The sequence below is a fragment of the Gallus gallus genome, chromosome 11, assembly GCF_016699485.2.
Source record: "Gallus gallus isolate bGalGal1 chromosome 11, bGalGal1.mat.broiler.GRCg7b, whole genome shotgun sequence".
Classification (NCBI taxonomy): Eukaryota; Metazoa; Chordata; class Aves; order Galliformes; family Phasianidae; genus Gallus; species Gallus gallus.
The window spans coordinates 2923914-2942778 of NC_052542.1; the positions used below are offsets into that span (position 1 = coordinate 2923914).

An 18865-nucleotide genomic window follows, 5' to 3' on the forward strand; every position below is an offset into this window, starting at 1 on the left:
TCAATTTTTTGTTAATAACAGGGAAGCCTACGGCTTGTTTACAACTATCTGTGCAAGTCTGTTATTTTCTATAATTGCCTGTTCAGATCTAGGCTTAGGGACAGATGAAGCGGAGGAGGACTTTGGCGTGTGGCAAGTGAAAACAATGGTGGCTATCATTTTCAGCATGCTCTCTGAAAATTGTGGTAAGTGATCTATTCACACAGAATGCTGAATTTTTTTTTTCTCGATGAATGGACAGTGAAACTGTCATTCTTAAGTAATCTCTGACCCTGGTTGTGTTGCAGATCACATATTTACTGACCCTGAAACTGTGAAATACAAGTACGAAACAGGTCCTTGGTAAGTGCCCTTGTCACAGTTCATTACAACCAAAGCTGAGTCTCACCTACAGCAAAGAAAGCTTGCAAATGTTTCCCTGCTGTCCTGACGGAAGTAGGTTGGCTCCTGAGAAAAGTAACAGTGTATTCAGTATTCAGGACTCTGGCTCACAGACCATAGCTGGTGTATTGAATTCTCCGTTATAGTCTGCCTCTAAAGCCACAGCAGGTGAAACACTTTGTTCGCTGGTTTATGTTTTGAATTGCAGTGAGGTTGACTTATCCTAACCTATCGTGAAAAAATATTTGTGAACTCTCCCTTTGTCAACAGGGGCTTGTGCACTCTATATGTAGCTGTACTATGTAATACTGTTGAAGAATTGTCTATGAGGCTGTAGCTGAAGCAAATGAGAAGGAAATTATTTCAAGAGACTGCTTAAAGGGTTTTTTTCCTGTCTGACAGAAGCATTACTTACGCTTTTGTGAAAGCCTTGATGTTAATTATTTGTTTAGCCAGAGTGTACCTGGATATATTTTTATATCTTCAGTTTGTTCTTTGTTCAAGTGTCAAAGTGGAAGCTGTTGACTAGAAGAAATGTTCCTTACCCAGCTATGGGTGTTTTTTCTGTTCTGCTTCTTCAGAGGCTCATCAAAACAGGCATTTCCCTGTACCATATCTTGATCTGAATTACAAATTTGGAGTCATTTTGACTGTATACAGATCTCCTGCTGTGGACTTGTTTTCTAGATAGAGAGCTCTGCTATTCTGTGATATTTTTTCCTTGTTTTTTTTTTTTAATTGAATTTGGTTTAGACAACAAACAGAGTAGTTCTTAGTTTTCAGATACACTTCATGAACTATAGAATCATATGTATTTATCATAAATAATATGAATTCGCATTTAGGACTGCTTTGTAATCATCTACAATGATTACAGGATTTAGGATAGAACCTAAGGATTGTTAGACCTTCTAAATAAAATTTGGAAGCTCCTTGTTACTTCACTTTGAGACATTCTTATTTTTCTTAAAGAACTGAATGTGATGACAACACAATGCATCTTGGGCATTGTGTATCTGAAGGGATTATCCCAGTTGTCTTTGTTTTCTTTACTGAAATGAGCAGAACTGAAGAATCTCAACTACAAATATACTTTAGATTTTCAAGTTAAATGAGTTGTAAATGGAAATTTGTTAAGATAATGAGAAACCTAGTCAAAAGCTTAATTTTACATATTTTTCTTTCTTTCTGTGCAGCAGCAAATCAGAAACAGTGGATAGTGAGACTGTAATACGTGCTAGAGGTTTGCCATGGCAGTCTTCAGACCAAGATATTGCTCGATTTTTCAAAGGACTCAATATTGCCAAGTAGGAGGATAAGAATTTGTTCTGCCTTTATCACTCTCTCTAACATCATGTGTTTTTAATATTTAGCACTCTCTCTCAGAAGCCCATCCTTCTAATATTTCCCCTGTGTGGAAGCTGAGCAAGTGACAAACAGCATGAGATCCAACATCTCACTTCTTAATTTGTTGGCTTTACATTTCAGAGGTGGTGTGGCCCTTTGTCTGAATGCTCAAGGAAGAAGAAATGGTGAAGCATTAGTTCGATTTGTCAATTCTGAACAGAGAGATCTGGCACTGGAAAGACATAAGCATCACATGGGTAGCAGATACATTGAGGTAAAAAGTAGCAAATTGAAACAACTCTTTGAAAAGCAATCTGAATATTTTTGAGTATGATTTTAAATGAGAACAGGGTGTGCTCCTAAGTTGCTAAAAGTAAGCAAAATACAGTCTCACACATGAAAGAGTTGAATGTTGTAATTTTCATGTGTGCTTTTTTCTTCTTTAAGGTTTACAAAGCAACTGGGGAAGAATTCTTAAAAATTGCAGGAGGTAAGTGATCCTGGAGCTCAATGTTATTCACGTTCATAGAATTGTAGTTCTGATTTTCTCTTGGCTGAGGACACAAGTAATTACTGAAGTAGCTTTTCCTGTTTTGCTTTCTAAGAATCCTTGACCCTGTGAAATTTTGCTTTCATTTGGTTGACTTAGAGCTGTGAGCATTTGGACTGCGATGTTAGCAGGCTCAGTTCACTGAGAGGAATAGGAGCCTTTGCAGCAGAAATATCTATGCACCTCACAGTAATCTCTTATTTGTTCCAGTTTCATTAAAATATGAACAACTTTAAGGATAAGAGGGTCTGCTTTAAAATAGATTGCTGGGAGAAAGTAGTGCTTCTGGTCTTCTGTGGGTTTCTTACTAGCTACTTTCTGATATGTTGCTCCTTAATGTGCTTCTGCTCCTATGTCCTATGGAATTGGCTGTCCATACACTATTATCTTTGTACTAGGTACCTCCAATGAAGTGGCCCAGTTCTTATCTAAAGAGAATCAAGTTATCATCCGAATGAGAGGTCTTCCATTCACTGCTACTCAGGAGGATGTTTTGGGATTCCTGGGGCCAGAGTGTCCAGTCACAGGCGGGAAAGAAGGACTTCTCTTTGTCAAGTATCCAGATGGCAGGCCCACAGGAGATGCATTTGTGTTGTTTTCCTGTGAAGAATATGCACAGAATGCACTTAAAAAGCACAAAGAAATACTTGGAAAGCGTTACATTGAACTCTTCAGGAGCACAGCAGCAGAAGTTCAGCAGGTTGTAACTATTGGCTGTGAAACTCAAAACTTAAAGAGTTTTCGAAAGAGTTGAAGATTTCTTTCAGTACTTGCACACAAATATACTGCAAACAACTATGGAAGTCTGAAATAATAAGGATGTTAAATTCTAGGAAGGGAAATGTGCTTACTGAGTGGCAAAGAAAACTTATTTTTTTCTTCATTTTTACTGCCACATTTCTCAGATCATAAAATAAACATTATTGGATTTTTTTTTTATTTAGATATGATCTGAAATCTGAAAAATAATTCCAGAAATTTACAAGATTGATAACATTGTAGTAATACTTCTTGAAACACTGCAGTATTGTCTTTAAACTCATTTCCCATGCACAGAATTGAATGCAAAATTCAAATCTAGATACATTAAAATAGCCTTTGCTACAATTATTTTGTTGGATGCTAAGGATTACCTGCATGTATTTGATGTCTGGTGAAGGGAAGTGAGATGTCTTCCTAAAATAATGTATTTCATTTTTTCTCCTTTCCTTCACCAGTTCCTATTATCATCCTCTTAAACTAGTGAAACACCAGTTTATTTTGACACCACCAACTTTGTACTGAATCACATACTAATTTCTTCTGCCTGACAGAGTATTTCTAGACTAACAATTCCAAAAAGCACTATAAGATTTCATTGGCCTTTCAGAAACTATTGGCTATATTTATATAGCCATCTATATATATATATATATATATATATATATATATATATATATATATATATAATTTATTTATTTATTATATTAGAACATGTATATGTTATGTTATATATATTAAAACATATATATATATATATATATATATTATATATATATATATATATATATATGTTTTGAGAATAGATTCTTGAAAAAAAGACTTCTATTGAGAGGAATTCCATAGGCTGGATCATCATTGACAAAGCTAAAGCTTTGTAATCTCTTTATTTGGTGCTTCTTTCAGAGGAATGTATTTCTGATAATCACTGTTAGATACACCTTTCAGCATTAGGTCTCAACAGTAAGCCGTTCCCTTTGTCACATGAGAACGTGTCAAGAGAAAATAAAATGGATCAAGGTCTCCTATAGCTCTTACCTTCATTTCAGAAGCCCTGTGCTTCAGGATGGTTTTTCTGGTTAAACAAGGGTGTTTGTTTATTAACCTGTTAGCTTTATGAAAGAATTAGAGCTCGTCTTTTTACTTGTCATTTATTTCAGGTCTCGGTTCTTTTAAATTGGCTGGTTTTAATTTACCCTGATCTAAGAAAAAACTGTAAGTGGCAGCACTGATATATTAGTGAAAACGTTGTTTCCAGATGGTTCTTTTTGGGATTATCAGAAATGAACTGTTATCTTCTAATGTGATGAGCTTAGAAAAGTCTGTTATTAGAGTCTAGCAGGTTAAATATAGCAGATCTGTATTATCTTCCTTCTGAGTTACAAATTCTAAATATCCAACAGAAAGCTGCCCTGAGATTTGGTTTAAGACGTTTTTCTCTGATGTCAGAAATTGATTTATTTAAAGGTATGAAATAGTGTTGTGAAAACTGATTTGTGCTTAATTAGATCCTGCATAAGTCTCTTATCAATGTGTTGGTTTTTTTTTTCCTTACAGGTACTTAATCGATACATGTCAACACCTCTTATTCCCACCCTCCCAACTCCTATCATTCCTGTTATACCCCCACCGTATACAATTGCCACGGGTAGTATACGGGACTGTGTCCGGCTTAGAGGCCTTCCTTACACTGCTGGCATTGATGATATCCTGGACTTCATGGGAGATGCCACAGCTGATATAAAGCCTCATGGAGTTCACATGGTCCTTAATCAACAGGTAATAGCACTGCATGAAAGTTAACTTTCTGGTTATTGAAGATGATTAGAAGTCATGGTACCTTACCTATTACTAGTTATGCCTTAAGTCTTCTATAATTTTGAGAAAATACTTCAATATATCTGTCTTTTCTTCTCCCACATACACACCTGTTTTTCTTTCTATGCGTCTATGCTTAAGGTAGGGGAAGGATAATGCTTGTGGCAGGACTTGTTAACAATAGCTTTGTCTTGGAGGCTGCCTTGAGATTGTCCTTTGTGTTTCAGACAAGTTCTGAAAATACACAAAATAGAAATGGCTTTTTTTTTTTCGGTGCTCAGTGGTGGCTGCGTTGTTTGAGTGGCATTTTAGGACTTTTTTTTTCTAAAACAATTAAAGACTTCTCAGAGTTTAAAGGAAGCTGCTTACCAAACTTATGGTTTGGATATATTTTATTGGTGCAGTTATGAAGATATTTTTTCCTTGCCTTCTTGTGTCAAGAATAAGCACCACTGACCACATTGAGATGCTATCTTTTATGTAAATAAATGAGAGAGATCTACAGCATCTTCATCTTCTGGAGATGTTCAGAATTCAAATTAGAGAAGACCATGTGTGGCCTGATGTAATGTGAATGTTAAACCTGGTCTTTTTTTTCCTGCAGAAGGAGGTAGTATTAAGTTAACTGGGTGCTGGATACCTGAGTCTTGCCTTTTTTGTTTCTAAAAGTAATTATTGACTTATTAGTACTAGATACAGAAGAACAATATAGGCTATAAGTAGGTATTTAATCTTAGTACTTTTTGCATTTCTTGTGTTCTGAATGGTCAAATAACTCACTGACTAATTGTTTTTAATTTTCCAAAGGGACGACCATCAGGTGATGCTTTTATCCAAATGAAATCTGCTGACAAAGCCTTTATGGTTGCTCAAAAATGTCACAAAAAAATGATGAAGGACCGTTATGTGGAAGTATTCCAGTGTTCAGGAGAGGAGATGAACTTTGTTTTAATGGGTGGCACTTTAAATCGTAGTGGCTTATCCCCACCGCCATGTAAGTTACCATGTAAGTCTGCAGTTCTTCTGCTCTCTGCTGCTAAAGGCTGATATGTGGTAGGTGCTGAAGCTTTGTGGCCTTTCACCTTTTGACTTGGGTTTTGCCATGATCAATAATCATTCATCTGCATACATGCTGAGATTGGAATTGTTCCCTTTGGGCAATAATGGGACTGATTGGAGGCATATTTTTATTGAATTTCTGGTGGTGCATAGAGGGCAGCAAGGTCTTGCCAGTGAAATAGTTGCACACTTTGCTCTTTATGGGTGTACTGTTCTTCTGAGCTCTGCAGTAGACTTGCCTGTCGTGAAATCTACTTGCAATTAGAGGAATTTTTAAAAAGGGAAAAATTCTATATTCTAGCTGTCAATGAGTGCTCTTGCTGTCTTGCCTTAGAGCATTAAGAAGGTACTCTTTGGGTATAGCTAATTATGGTTCTCTTGTCCCACAGAGTACAACTTCTGCGAGAAAGAAGAAAGGGTGTGTTGGTGTGCACGCCTGCTTTCTCTATGCACATGGCTTCATGCTTTCTTTGAATAACTCTGAAGTTCCCTACTTACCATTTACATATTGATGGGGTGCTCAAGTCTTGGAGTTGTGACCTCTTAGGAACAACTCACTTCAAATGTTTTCATTCATGGTAATGCAGCACAGGGAGAGGCTAGAGAGCAGTCTTTTGTGCATGTTCATAAATCATACCCGGATGTTATTAATCTCACTAGGATGAACAATTCCTTTCTTAAAGCCAGGGATCTATGTTCTCTTTTTTTTTTTTTCTCATATCCTGGTTTGTTTTTAGGTCTTTCTCCACCAGCTTATGCTGCTTTTCAAACAGCAGCTGTGATCCCAGCAGAAGCAGCGCTTTACCAGCCACAAGCCCTCTTGCCAACAGCCAGGACTCCCCAGGCCTCAGCTGCTGCTCCTCCAGCTGTTACCTACTACCCAGCTCAGGCTGCTCAGCTTTATATGAACTACACAGCTTACTATCCCAGGTATCCCCTAGACTCAGCTGCTTCCCATGTCATTTTATGGTGGTAGATTAGGTAACTGTGTAGCTACCTTTCAATTGCTATTTAATTTGTATATCACATGTAGATAATCCTAAGAATTTGTTGATCAGTGGAGGCAGTAGCCATTTTAACTACTCTGTGGCCTTTTAATGATGCTCAGCCTTCTCCATAGGATCTGGTTGAACCTCACAACAATGTTATTCTAATGTTTAACAGCGTTTTTGGCATTGATGTGATGTCATCAAGGCAGTTCTATTTCTTGGCTAAATGAGAAGCTGTGCCTCTACCGTCTTCTCTTAGCTTGATGTTGTACTTAGAATACTATTTTCATACCTAAAGGCTTATAATAGATATGTACTAATTTAAATGTCTTATATCAATGAGACCAAAGAATACTTTATGTACGTATGCAAAGCAAGTGATCTCCACCTTTCTTTCCTCACTGATGTTATCAGCATGGCTCACCGAAGTCTGGTGGTTGGATCTTTGGGGAAATAATTTATTGACTCTTCCTAGGCTTGTGACACTTGATAGCCTGAGTACGTGGTAACCTGCTACATGGGCCTTGAATGGAGATGCTACTTTACTTGCTTTTTGTGTGGCTTAAAAGCACCAGATTTTTTTCCCTTGCTTGTTTTTTGTTCTATGATTTTTCTCCCATGCTTTATTCATGGTTTTGTTAATGCTCTTTGAAGTCACCTGCAGCTCCTATTTTTCTCCTCCCCAACTGAATATCTGCTCTCTCACTTTGTCAACTACAAATGCTGACTGTTTTCCTCTACATCCCTTCTGCAAGTCATCAGATGTTGAAGAGAAGTTAGAAAAGTTGACAAAGTCATCCATATCAAGGCTGCTGGTTATCTTTTTTTTTTCTCCCCTTATTCTCATATTTCAACTTTCAGTTTTGTCTCTGCCTGTTCCAGGTACTAAAATCAGTAATTTGTTTTCATAACAATTTTGCCTCTTCTCTCTTACAGTCCTCCAGTATCCCCTACCACAGTGGGATACCTTGCAGCTCCTCCGGGAGCTGTAGCTGCTGCTGCCACTGCCACCCACACTCCACTTCTACCCCAACCTGGAGCATTAGTCCGTATGCAGGGTTTGCCATATAACACAGGAATGAAGGAGATTCTAAGTTTCTTCCAGGGATACCAGGTTAGTGTGCAGTCACTCTCCCTCCCTGATGTTTTATTTATACCTTTGAGTAATGATCAAACTGAGCAAGAGTGTGCTTTTGAAAATCCATCAACAAGAATACAATTTCAGCATTCTCTATTTAATTGACAGACCATAGTGTAGTATTAAAATTTCCTCTATTTTTTATATAATAAGTACAACTGAATTTGAAGGCAATGATCTGGTGCTCACATGAAAGACTCCAACATTAAAGACTGCTCAAAGCAAAGTCCTAGTTAATAGGCTGCGATGCAAGTCACCACACCCAGGTTACAAAAGGGAAGAGATGCCAGTGTCAGACTCTTGCAAGGGCCATTTATTTTGCTTATAGGCAGCAACATTTTGCATTACAACTATTACAACTGCATTACACTGCAACCTGAAGAAAACTGTATTCTCCAACCCAGGTTATACTGATAGCAAGTATGCTAAATGTTGCTATAGGTAACTTCAGTCAGTATCTGCTGCTTCAATACTGTGTCAGTGGGCAAGCACATAAAGCTTATCTCCTAGAGGAAAACTTTAAAAAAAAAAAAAAAAAAAAAAAAAAAAGCACCATGTGCAATCACTTTTCAGCAGTATATACTTGAATTCATGGAATGGGTCTTTCCATATCTTCTTCCTTTCATCTTGGAGGATACTGTATCTACATATATCCATGTTTTGTCATCACACACTATCTAAAATGGAAGATAATGGAGTGTGGTGTGTATTCCGATGAGTATTTAACTTGTTTGGATAACAGCATATTCACACAAATACCAGAGCTTTCCTTTTGGTACTACTCAGAACTTAAAATCTGCTTGGTGTGTCTCAAGCCACTGTTCAAGTGGTATTCATAGAAGGAAGGCAATTTTTGCATGAGTTTTTTCTTACAAAATTCATCAAGTTGCTTGACAATGGTATTGATAAAGGATGGAATGCAGGGTTTTGGGGGTTTTGTTTGTTTTGTTTAGTATAGCAGCAGTTAAGATGAAATGCTGAGGCATGATACATATTTTTTTTTTTCCTCATGGAGGACAATAGGCTTTGCTTTGCAGAACCAGATATTTGCTGTACAATCGATTGCAGGCTGTGAACAGATGTTTAAATATATATCTTTTCAGTTTTAGGTATTTGGAAGGTATGTGCCTTTTGAGGCATCTCTTAAAATGTTACATTTATGTTCACAAATAATTTTGCATACTTGTTTTTTCAGTGGAAAAATGTGAGGGTCAATTTGTAACTGGTGTGCTGAATTTTTGGCACGTTAAGAACATACTAAACTTAGCTGTATTTTAGGGATTTTTTTTCAGCAGAGCATCTGAAGAGTTAAAGCAAAATCAGCTATATATGGGATTATTCCCTTTTCTTTCCCCCTTCTTACACCTCTTCCCCAACAGAGTGATAATAATTTGTTTCTTATCTGTTGATACTTTACTCTTTTTCATCTGACTGGATTTTTTTTTTTTTTTTTTTTTTTTTTTGGTGGATGAACAATGGTTGAACTAAAACCTTAAGTCGGGACAGTCTTATTTCCTAAACTGAAATGCAACTAGAAGTGTAAGTGTGCTGTTGAAAAAGGACATGGTCCTATCCTGGGAATGGAACAAGTCAGTGACTTCCAATATCTAAGTAGCATTATCATCCACTACATCTTCAGTTTAGTGAAGCTGGACTTTGGGTCTGCTACTGCATTTGACCTTTTGCTTTTTTCTGCATTTAGAGTGTAGTTTGTAGCATTTGATTGCACAATTAAATGTTTAAAATTAAGAGAAATTTTACCACAATGTGAAAGCTATTTATATTCTTGTGCTGCAACCTCCTGTAATCATCAATTACTTTATTAAATTGGTCACCTCTTTGATTTCTTTAGAAGATGTTGTCCAAATGAGATCAGGCTCAGTATCTTAAAGGAGCCAAGGAATTGTTTTGAATTGTTCTTGGGATCCCACATGTGGTAATGCTAGTTTTATAATCCCTCATTCCTTCAGGGGAAAACTGAAGTGGTGACTTGCTTTACTGGGACAATATTGAGTCTCTGGAGGAATTACTAATTTTTTTTTTCCTTCCCCTCCTTCTCATGTTATTTATTTCACTTACTGCTGCTGCCCAAGGATGTATTGCTCGATGCTTCTGGTCATTTATAAAGTGAGCCTTTAATAATTGTCAGTGTTTTGGGCATGGTTTTAATCTCTGCATAACTGATTGATGTTGCTATTCAATGGGCTTGGGAAACAGATTGGAGAAGCTAAAATTGAAGGGTGATTTTTTTTTTTCTCTTTGTATGTCCTTGTCTGAAAGGAGCGAGTTTTAAGTTTTAGTTCCTGCTTTATGCTCTGTTTCCTTCCTTCAGTCTTCATGGGCTCTATATACTGCATGTATGCACATGTTGCTATTTAAGTGAAAACGCCTTCTGTACCAGACCTGCCTCTTAAAAGACAGACTTTGTGTATAATGGGCTTCAACAAGCTGGTCTCAACATCAGTACATGCTTCTAATAGTAAATAATGGAAACATCTGCAGATCAGCATTTTATCACTTATTTCCATTTTCACTTATTTTATCAGCACAACTCTCTTGTTGAGTTTAGCTTGATTTCACTTTAGCTTGATTTCTTCTTATAGTTATGCTTTTTTTTTGTTTTTACTGTTGAAAATTCCTTCCAGCTTCCATGTGTTTAATGCATCTTGCATTAAACAATCTTAGAAAGCTTGTAAATAATTTTAATAGCAAATCTTGGAGTTAGTAACTTTCCCAGTCACCTTTCTGTATAATGTTGTAGTGCACTGTAACATTTAAAATAGCTAGTATTAAAACTTTCTGATTCAGTAATTACTCTGTTAAACTGTTTTTTGGGTTTTTTTAGTTATATTCTGTTTTAGCTGGGCCAGTGATTTCACTCCAGTCATGTACTGGATGTATAGGTAAAAGATGCTTGGAGAGGAGAAGGTAACAACAACAACAAAAAAGTGTTTATAATTAAAAGTGGACAGTGCTCTCTTTAAAACTGTAGTGGGCTTAACTGCCTTTTATCTGCAGCTGTAAAGAGCTTGCTGTGTATTAATCCTCCAACTCTTCAGAGACCCGAGACTTGCTGGAGTGGGGAGTTGTACTTAAAACAGTAATAAGGAGGTGGAGAGGGAAGGATGGATGGCTAAATTCCAAGAGCATTAACAACCTTTCTCCCTTGTATCAGGACAGCAGGCTTCATTGTTACAGTCTTCTTAGGGACTAGTTTTTTTTTTCCTCTGAAATGCATGTTTGAACAAAGAACTATTCTCTCTTTCCATTGGGTTCCTTTTGAAATCTGATGCCTCATGGTCGGAGAGGGATGTCCCACTGTCTGTGTGCCAATTCTTGGCTCAGCACCTTTGGTCTAGGGAAAGGAATAAGAGGATGTGATGGAGAATTCCCACTTACTGTTACTTTGTTAGGTGACAGCATAGATGTTACACATTTACTCCCATACATCTCACCATAGCATTCTGTTTTACTTTGCTCCTAAATTTATCTTCCTTCTGAAACATTGTTCTTGTAGGTAAAGCATCTGTGAACATGGGACTAGTAAATTAGTGGTTACAGTTTCTGTCAGTTGCCTCTTGCATTTGATGTAGCAAAGTAAGGTGGTACCTTCTACAGGCTGTGATTTTGGTCATCTCTTTTAGGAGGGAAGAGTTGGTGTTTGTTTTTTAATACACATCTACCATTTAATGTTATTAAAGTTTATTATAATAGATACTATTTAATAGTGTTATTTAATATACTTGAGTTGAAATGTCTCTGCCAATTCAAATGTTAATACCTAGAAAGGTAGATATACTTGTAACATAATTCACTGGCTCTATTAAGAAACAACACATTCTTCAGGAAGCATTTACTCTTGACACTGTCTGTCAGCGTCCCTGAACTTTTTGTTCAGTATGTATGCATATTCCTTCTGCCATCTTGCATCCCCCAGTCCCCACTGAGTGGGTGTGGGGGAGAAATTGCTTTTTCTGAATTTATCTGCATCCTCCTTCAGTAATTCTGGGGAAATAGTTCTCTCCTGTTAATCTTCCATGATCATGTGAGAACATCATATCCTATCAAATTGGGTAAAGGAAGATTCTCAGAAATGTATTTATTAGATTAAGTAATGGCTTAAAATGGCTTATAATATCACTGCATTATTCTAGTAGACCTCTATATTTAATGCTATATTTGATGCAGTAAGCAGAATCCTCTGAATCACAGGATTATTTAGGATGGAAGGGAACTCTTTACATCAACTTTAGCCCAGCCCTCCAAGAGCTGTGAGTTCAGAAGGTGAAAAAGCAGCAGTCTGAGGAAAGAAGCTATGTTTCAGTTCAGAGAAGCAAAGAAGGTGGGACTGAGATGATAGGGAGAACACTGGAGACAGGAACAGTGAGGTCTGCATTTAAATTTATTGCACTTAAAGGGCAACTATTGCAGTATTTCTTATTGGTTGTTTGTCTGTTAAGGGTAGAATTTGAAAATACAGTATGACATTTCATATTGTCTCAGTACTATTTATAGCAGAAACAAGAAGCTCTAGAACCTAACTCAGTGAACATGCAACTGGTCATATGATGGAGTTAAATCACTGGGTGGAATTTCTCAGATCTAAATGGAAGCAGAACGTGGCCACCAGCAGAACAGTATTTTCATTCTGAGCATTGGGATTATAGATTCACCCTGGACTTTATACTGTTTATCCTGAGTTGTTTGACGTTTTTATTTTGTTTGGGTTTCTAAATTGTGAGCAGAATCAGAAGTATTCATGATTGTGTTTTTCTTCAGGCAACCTAAGGTTTTTGTGACTTCTGTTTCCTGTCTTGGCTTGCAATACAACTTTTTGTAATCTGTAAATCTGAAGAATTTACTATTCCATAACTTAGGCTTTAACTAAATGCAATCTCACCTTTGCTTCCTGTGACTAAAAGTTACGTCTATCATTAAGTATTTTTATCTCCATTTTTCTTTTTCAGGCTTATGGCTAGGCCTAAGCTACTTCTTTGGTGTTTCTCTGCAGGGTAATTTTCCTACATTCACGTTTTCCTTATTGCTTATGTTTTGAACACTCTCCCTCACTAGAAACTGTAGACCTTTACCTACTGTACATCTACTGATAATCTAAAGTATGTACTATCTTGAGACATTCTTTCCAAAGAGTAAATTTACATTTTGTAGATTTGTTTCAAGGGCAGGTCTGGGAACTGATAAATCTAATATTTGCACGTTCTGGTTGCCCTGGCAGAGACTATCTGGAAAGTACTTTTTATATTTGTCTTTTACTTAATGGCATGGGTCTAGGTGTAAGAGGTGGCTAGAAACAGTAGTAAAAATTCAGAGGCTCTTTTCTTTTATGTTCTCTGGGCTCTTGGTTTTTATTCTCTGTGGAAGGTGTATACTGTGATGGTTGATTTTGTTTTTTTCTTCAGCTCCACTTTGGATGAATACAATGTGTCTTGTACACCTAAGTATAATATCATTTCCTCCCTAAGCTGGCAGGAGACTTCTTGTATTACAGAAACATCAAAGAAAGCAGTACATGTACTCTGCGTGCATTTGGCAGTCTTCTAAAAGGGTTAATGCAAAACCATTTTCAGGGATGTAGAAAACTCTCCTTGCCACTGAAAGGTTATTCTATAATTTGAGTTATGGTAGACGTTGTCATCTGGATTACAGGAACCACTCTTGTAGTGTTTGTAGCATATGCAAGTATGCCTAGTCCTTTTCCAGGATATGTCAGTTTGGAGAGGCAACAAGAGAGATGAAACATTGTTTTGCGTATTTCCCAAGATAATCTTTCTGACCATAGATCTCATATTTGTATCAGGCTCCCCAGTGGTGTGCATGATAACTGTCCAGATTCAGGATCTAAAATTTTTCTTAAATAAAACCCACATATATCGGAGTTTTATCTTCTATTTATTGGTGTGACTGTACTGTGCAGCCAATGCTTTTATTTGAAATATTCTACAAGTCTATTGTGATGCAGTTATACTGTGTAGCTTTTCTTTTTCTGTGTGGGAACAAGCTATATTAGTATAAATGCTTTCAAAAAACTCTTTTAAGTACATTCATGCTGGGACATGGTTTTTGTTTGACTATGTTGATGAAGTCTCTATAATGCAAGTATTTTATGCAGCTGAAGTGTTTAGTACTCTACACTAGAGAAGCTGCAGATTATTTCCATGACTGCATAGAAGATCTGAATGAGATCTGTACACTTCTAATCCCAGTATGCATGTTGAAAGATGCTTAGCTGTCCCAGTGAGAGTCATTAATGGAGCATGATTGTGCAGACTTTAAGAGATTTGTTAACTAATGTTACTGTCTCATGAGTACAAGCTGAAAAGGAATACTTTATGGTCTAAACTGTTTCCTTTTGTTAATTAGGAGCAGTTCAAATACACAGTTAATAATATTCCCCACATGCTTTTACTTCAATTCCATTTTTACAACCAGTAATTCAGTTGATGGTTGTTTTTCAATCTTGCTCAAAAATAGCATCTGTCAAATTCACTGTCTCCTGCCAGTTGTTACAGCTGATACTCTTAATGATGGTTGCAAATTATAGTCTGTGGCTTGCTGTACCAGAACTGTTCCTTGTCTTGCTGATTATCGTATGTCACACTTGTACTATAGTATGCACCTGATGACTACAATGGCCTTATTCAGCTGAGTGAACAAGCAAGGAGTGTGTTACAAGCACCGAAAGAGTGGGTCTGTTTGTAACACTTTGTAACTTCTAAAGAAGGTAAGATGCAACTCAAAGAAACTGGATCTCCAGTGGTGTATGGGAAGTGAAAGCAGGGCTTTTTGATGCAGCTTTTGTTTTCTTTCCCAGTTCTTAGCTTGCATTGGGATCCTTGCTTTAATCTTTTGCTTTTGTCCTATTAAAAAAAAAAAAAAATTACTAACCTAAGCAAAAAGGCCAATCATGATCTGTAATTGGTGGAGTAGCTGTGGTGGTGGTGGTGTGATTGCCTGGTTTTGCTCAGATAGTGTGTTAGCCTTCCAAAAGTGTTTGTTTGTTTTCATGTAAATCTTTCTGTCCAGTATGTAACATACTGGTAGATGGTCTTTTTTTTTTTTCTTGATACGACCATAGAATGTGTGCATAAAATTCCCAAACCTCTAAATCTTTTCTCTCCCTCTTGATCTTACTAAATAAATTTGAACTACTTACTATTTTTTTTTTATTTTTAGGAGAGGCTTTTTTGATATAGTGGCTTTCTAATACAACTAACTATATTTGCTAATGGCAAACTTTTTAGTACTACCATACGTGTTGTAGAGAGATGTCACTGATACCTAAGTGCAATTAATCATTTCCAAATACTATTCCATTCAAAATGCTACTGATTAGTTACTGTGGTTTTTTCCTCCCTTTTGGAGGGTGTTTAAAAAAAAAAAAAAAGCTTCAGTGCAACAAAAGCGTAATCAAATACTTAATAGCAGTATGTTCATGCCCTCCCATAATAAACATAACTACTTTCATATAACCACCATTTGCTCAGTTGTTTTCAAATTACTTGCTTTTTAATGTTATTATTAGATCTGCTAGGGAGAAAATGGAGTAGAGGCTGCATTTCCTGTGATGTGCAGAATACTTCTTACTACTTGGAGCATTTTCATATTTATAGACTTGGACAATCCGTTTGTCTCTCTTGTTTTATCCAGATTTTCTGGAAAGCCAATCAGCAATAGGGTTCTGCTGTGTATTAGATGGAAATGATCTTTGACAAGAAAAGAATTTGTAGAGTAGCTCAATGTGAATTCTACGCAGTTCAAAGATCATAGATACCAATCCTGCTGTCTTCTGTGCTCAGCAGTTTAACTGTGCTCCATGTATGTTTTCAACTGATTTTTAACAGCATTATTTAACTTATAGAGGACCAATTAAAAAACAACTTGCTGTTACAAGTATAAGCAGTAAAGAGCTATTTTAGAGCAGACTGTCTTACTCAATTTGTACAGCTTTTCTCTTTGAGCACAATGTCATTCTGAAATAAACCAAATTTATTTCTAAATCTGAACTGGGCTTCCAACATGATGTTTTATTTGTCTTTGAATTTCTTTCTGCATGCTATTTCTTATCTAACTTTATAAAATGAAATTGATGTGAAGTCTGTGCTAACTGTCCTTACACATTCTTTTAGTTTCTAAAGTATGTAGTTGCTTCTCTCTTTAAGAATAATTTTATTGCCTGCCAAATGTTTGGGTTTGTGAAGCTATGGCATGTGTTGCTTTATTTTTCTATGTTTGAATGTAAAGCTGATCAGAAATTTCTTCTGATAATAAGTGAGAAGTCTAGTATTCATTTCAGACAACAAGGCATACATTCTATTCATCTTTTGTATTCTGACCTTTCATAAGCTCAGGAGGGCATATGTCACATGAACATTTGAGTCAGGCAAATACTCCTAAAATGGTTGGCCTTGCAGCATAGCTTGTGTTTTGTTCGGCAATGAATTCTGCAACAGACTAATCTTCTATACTGTGCTTTTTTAAATCCTTCTGTCTTTTGATTTTGAAATTTCACTCAGATCCATTTCTGTCCAATGTACAAATGGGACTTGTGAGCTTAACCTGTACAGGTTTCCAGTGCTGTAAGAAGTGGCTGGGTACCATAGGGGAGGCAGACACATCTGCTTTAAACTTAGCATTTTGAAACTGTCTTCCATATCAGGAACTGCAGGTGCACTCACTAGGTGCAGGTACACTAGTAAATAACTAGTTTGATTTGCTATCCCATCTTTTTCTTAGCTTCCTTAAAATGATTATAAATGTTTCCTTGATTCAGTAAGATTTGCTGCAGTACTTCAGCTTTCTTTCACTGTCTTCACTGAGCAGTCTTTCTTGTTCTGGCTTAAGATCAGCTGATCTTCCCAACACAGAACTCTAATACATCTCTCTCTCTCTCTCTCTCTCTCTCTTTTTCTTTTCTTTTTCTTTCTTTCTTTCTTTTTTTTTTTTTTTTTTACACTTTGCATGCAAGTATTCACATGCTGTTATAGCATTTGTCAGTTGGCCAGTAGTCCACATATTACAAGAATTACTTTCTGAATGCCTGGATTTTCTTGCTCCATTAACCCTTCATTAACATCTGAGTCTTTCTGGTCAACATTTAAGCTGAATTTCTTCTCCAGCAAAACTCTGCATGGAATTATGTCTACATATCTACATCATTCTGTTCAGTACACCAGCAGAGTAGGAGCTGCTGCTGAAAGCAGATTTCTGTTAATCTTTGGTCCCTTCTCTTTCTTTCGCATTCTTACATCCAGACTCTCTTCACCACGAACACAGGAGTGGAGTGAACGTGATACAGAGAATGGAAAAAACTGTTGTTCTAGATGTCATCTCTGGTTTTAATAGCACATTTCCTTTTGTCTTGTACTGTTGCAGCTCCACGCAGATTCCATCCTCATGCTTTACAACTTTAGTGGCCAGCCCAGTGGAGAGGCATTGGTGACTTTTCCAAGCTTGGATCTAGCTAAGAAAGCAGTGGCTGAGAAAAATGGACAGCAACTGGGAGGCTGCTGTGTAGAACTGTTTCTGGTCTAACTAAAAACTCTCTGGGGCATGGGGAAGGAATGTCATGCTGAACACTGTGCCTTTTACAAAATAAGGAGTCTTCCCTTGCCACCCCTGCAGCATCAAATGTGCCTTTTCAACATGCTATATTGGAATGTAGACTGGTACATGTCCTGTATTTAATTTGAAAAAGGGTGTTGTATGCCAAAGATAAAACAACAGGAAAATGTATGCAGTTAATTTACTTATTCTCTAATGTACTTGTTTGAAAATAAGCAAATCCCTTATTGGCAACTTGTTAATTCTGAAGACAGCCTAATAGCACTTCAGCTATCGCAGCCATGGGAGAAACCTATCACCTGTTCAGTAGCATTTGAAGTGGAAAGTGAAGCTTGAGTCATTCAGATTCTTCTGTGTTTAGTTTTTAAGAGTTTACACTTGGCAAAGTGTCTGTTTTGTTTTGTTTTGTTTTTTTTGTAGAATTGAAATGTCTTTATAAAGGGCTTTTGGAATGTGTAGCATTCCCAACACAAAGCATATATCTTATTGATTTTTTTTTCACTGTTGTTCTTGATTGGAAAATACCAGGGTGCTGGACCCCAAATACAATTGTGCTTTTTCATGTTTTCATTATGTTGTTTTGCAAAAGCCATATTTGTCTTTCCTACCAGTGTACTGCTGCCAAATTGTAAAGCAGATAAATAAATAAATAAATAAAAACAATGGCAAAAACAGAAAAATCCTCCGTGCCCAACCATAGTTCCCTACCCTGACCCCAAATTTTTAATCTCTACAGGACAAAGTTGGCACATAAACCTGAGTACTAATAAGTTATATTTTTTTATTTAAGCATAGTAGCTTTCGAATACTGTATTAAAGATTTTTGCTCTAGTTTATGTGCATGCAATTTGTTTACATCTTTAAACTACTTTATTTGTATATTATGAAACAACAAGATGTTGAAATCTAAATTCTCTAGTGCATGCTTTTTTCTTTTTCTGTGTATATACATAAGCTAGAAGTACTTTATGTCGTGTAGCATGTGTTTAAAAAAAAAAAAAAAAAAGACATCTGCTCTAGAAGCACTAAATGACTTTGTTTTTCCTGTGCCTTACTTCAAAACTATTCCAAGTGCAATACCAGCAGAGCAAAACGTGATGAGTCCTTTTTGTGACATGTTCATGGATGTCTGGATTGATTTTTTTTGTTTGTTTGTTGTGTTAGCGTACAATGTGTTGTACTTAAAGGAACTGAATGATGTATGCTTCTTGATATTACAACAAATAAAAGAGATGCTTACGA

At 36.6% G+C, this 18865-nt stretch overlaps 1 protein-coding gene across 13 annotated transcripts in view; it reads left to right on the plus strand.

Annotated features, from left to right (window-relative positions):
• The window catches only part of ESRP2 (epithelial splicing regulatory protein 2), a 53952-nt gene extending 35087 nt beyond the window's left edge, over positions 1-18865 (plus strand). For 8 of the 13 annotated variants that reach the window (XM_040707048.2, XM_040707049.2, XM_046899418.1 and 5 more), the window contains 11 exons: positions 87-185; positions 288-342; positions 1578-1688; positions 1870-2002; positions 2176-2218; positions 2677-2978; positions 4595-4816; positions 5663-5861; positions 6652-6844; positions 7840-8017; positions 17435-18865. In XM_040707048.2, the coding sequence (XP_040562982.1) occupies positions 87-185; positions 288-342; positions 1578-1688; positions 1870-2002; positions 2176-2218; positions 2677-2978; positions 4595-4816; positions 5663-5861; positions 6652-6844; positions 7840-8017; positions 17435-17593 (1694 nt within the window). In that variant the 3' untranslated portion in view covers positions 17594-18865. Of the gene's footprint in view, positions 1-86; positions 186-287; positions 343-1577; positions 1689-1869; positions 2003-2175; positions 2219-2676; positions 2979-4594; positions 4817-5662; positions 5862-6651; positions 6845-7839; positions 8018-10134; positions 10169-14671; positions 14784-17434 lie in introns of those variants that run through there. The other 5 variants (NM_001030566.2, XM_015292355.4, XM_040707051.2 and 2 more) reach the window with 5 other exon arrangements.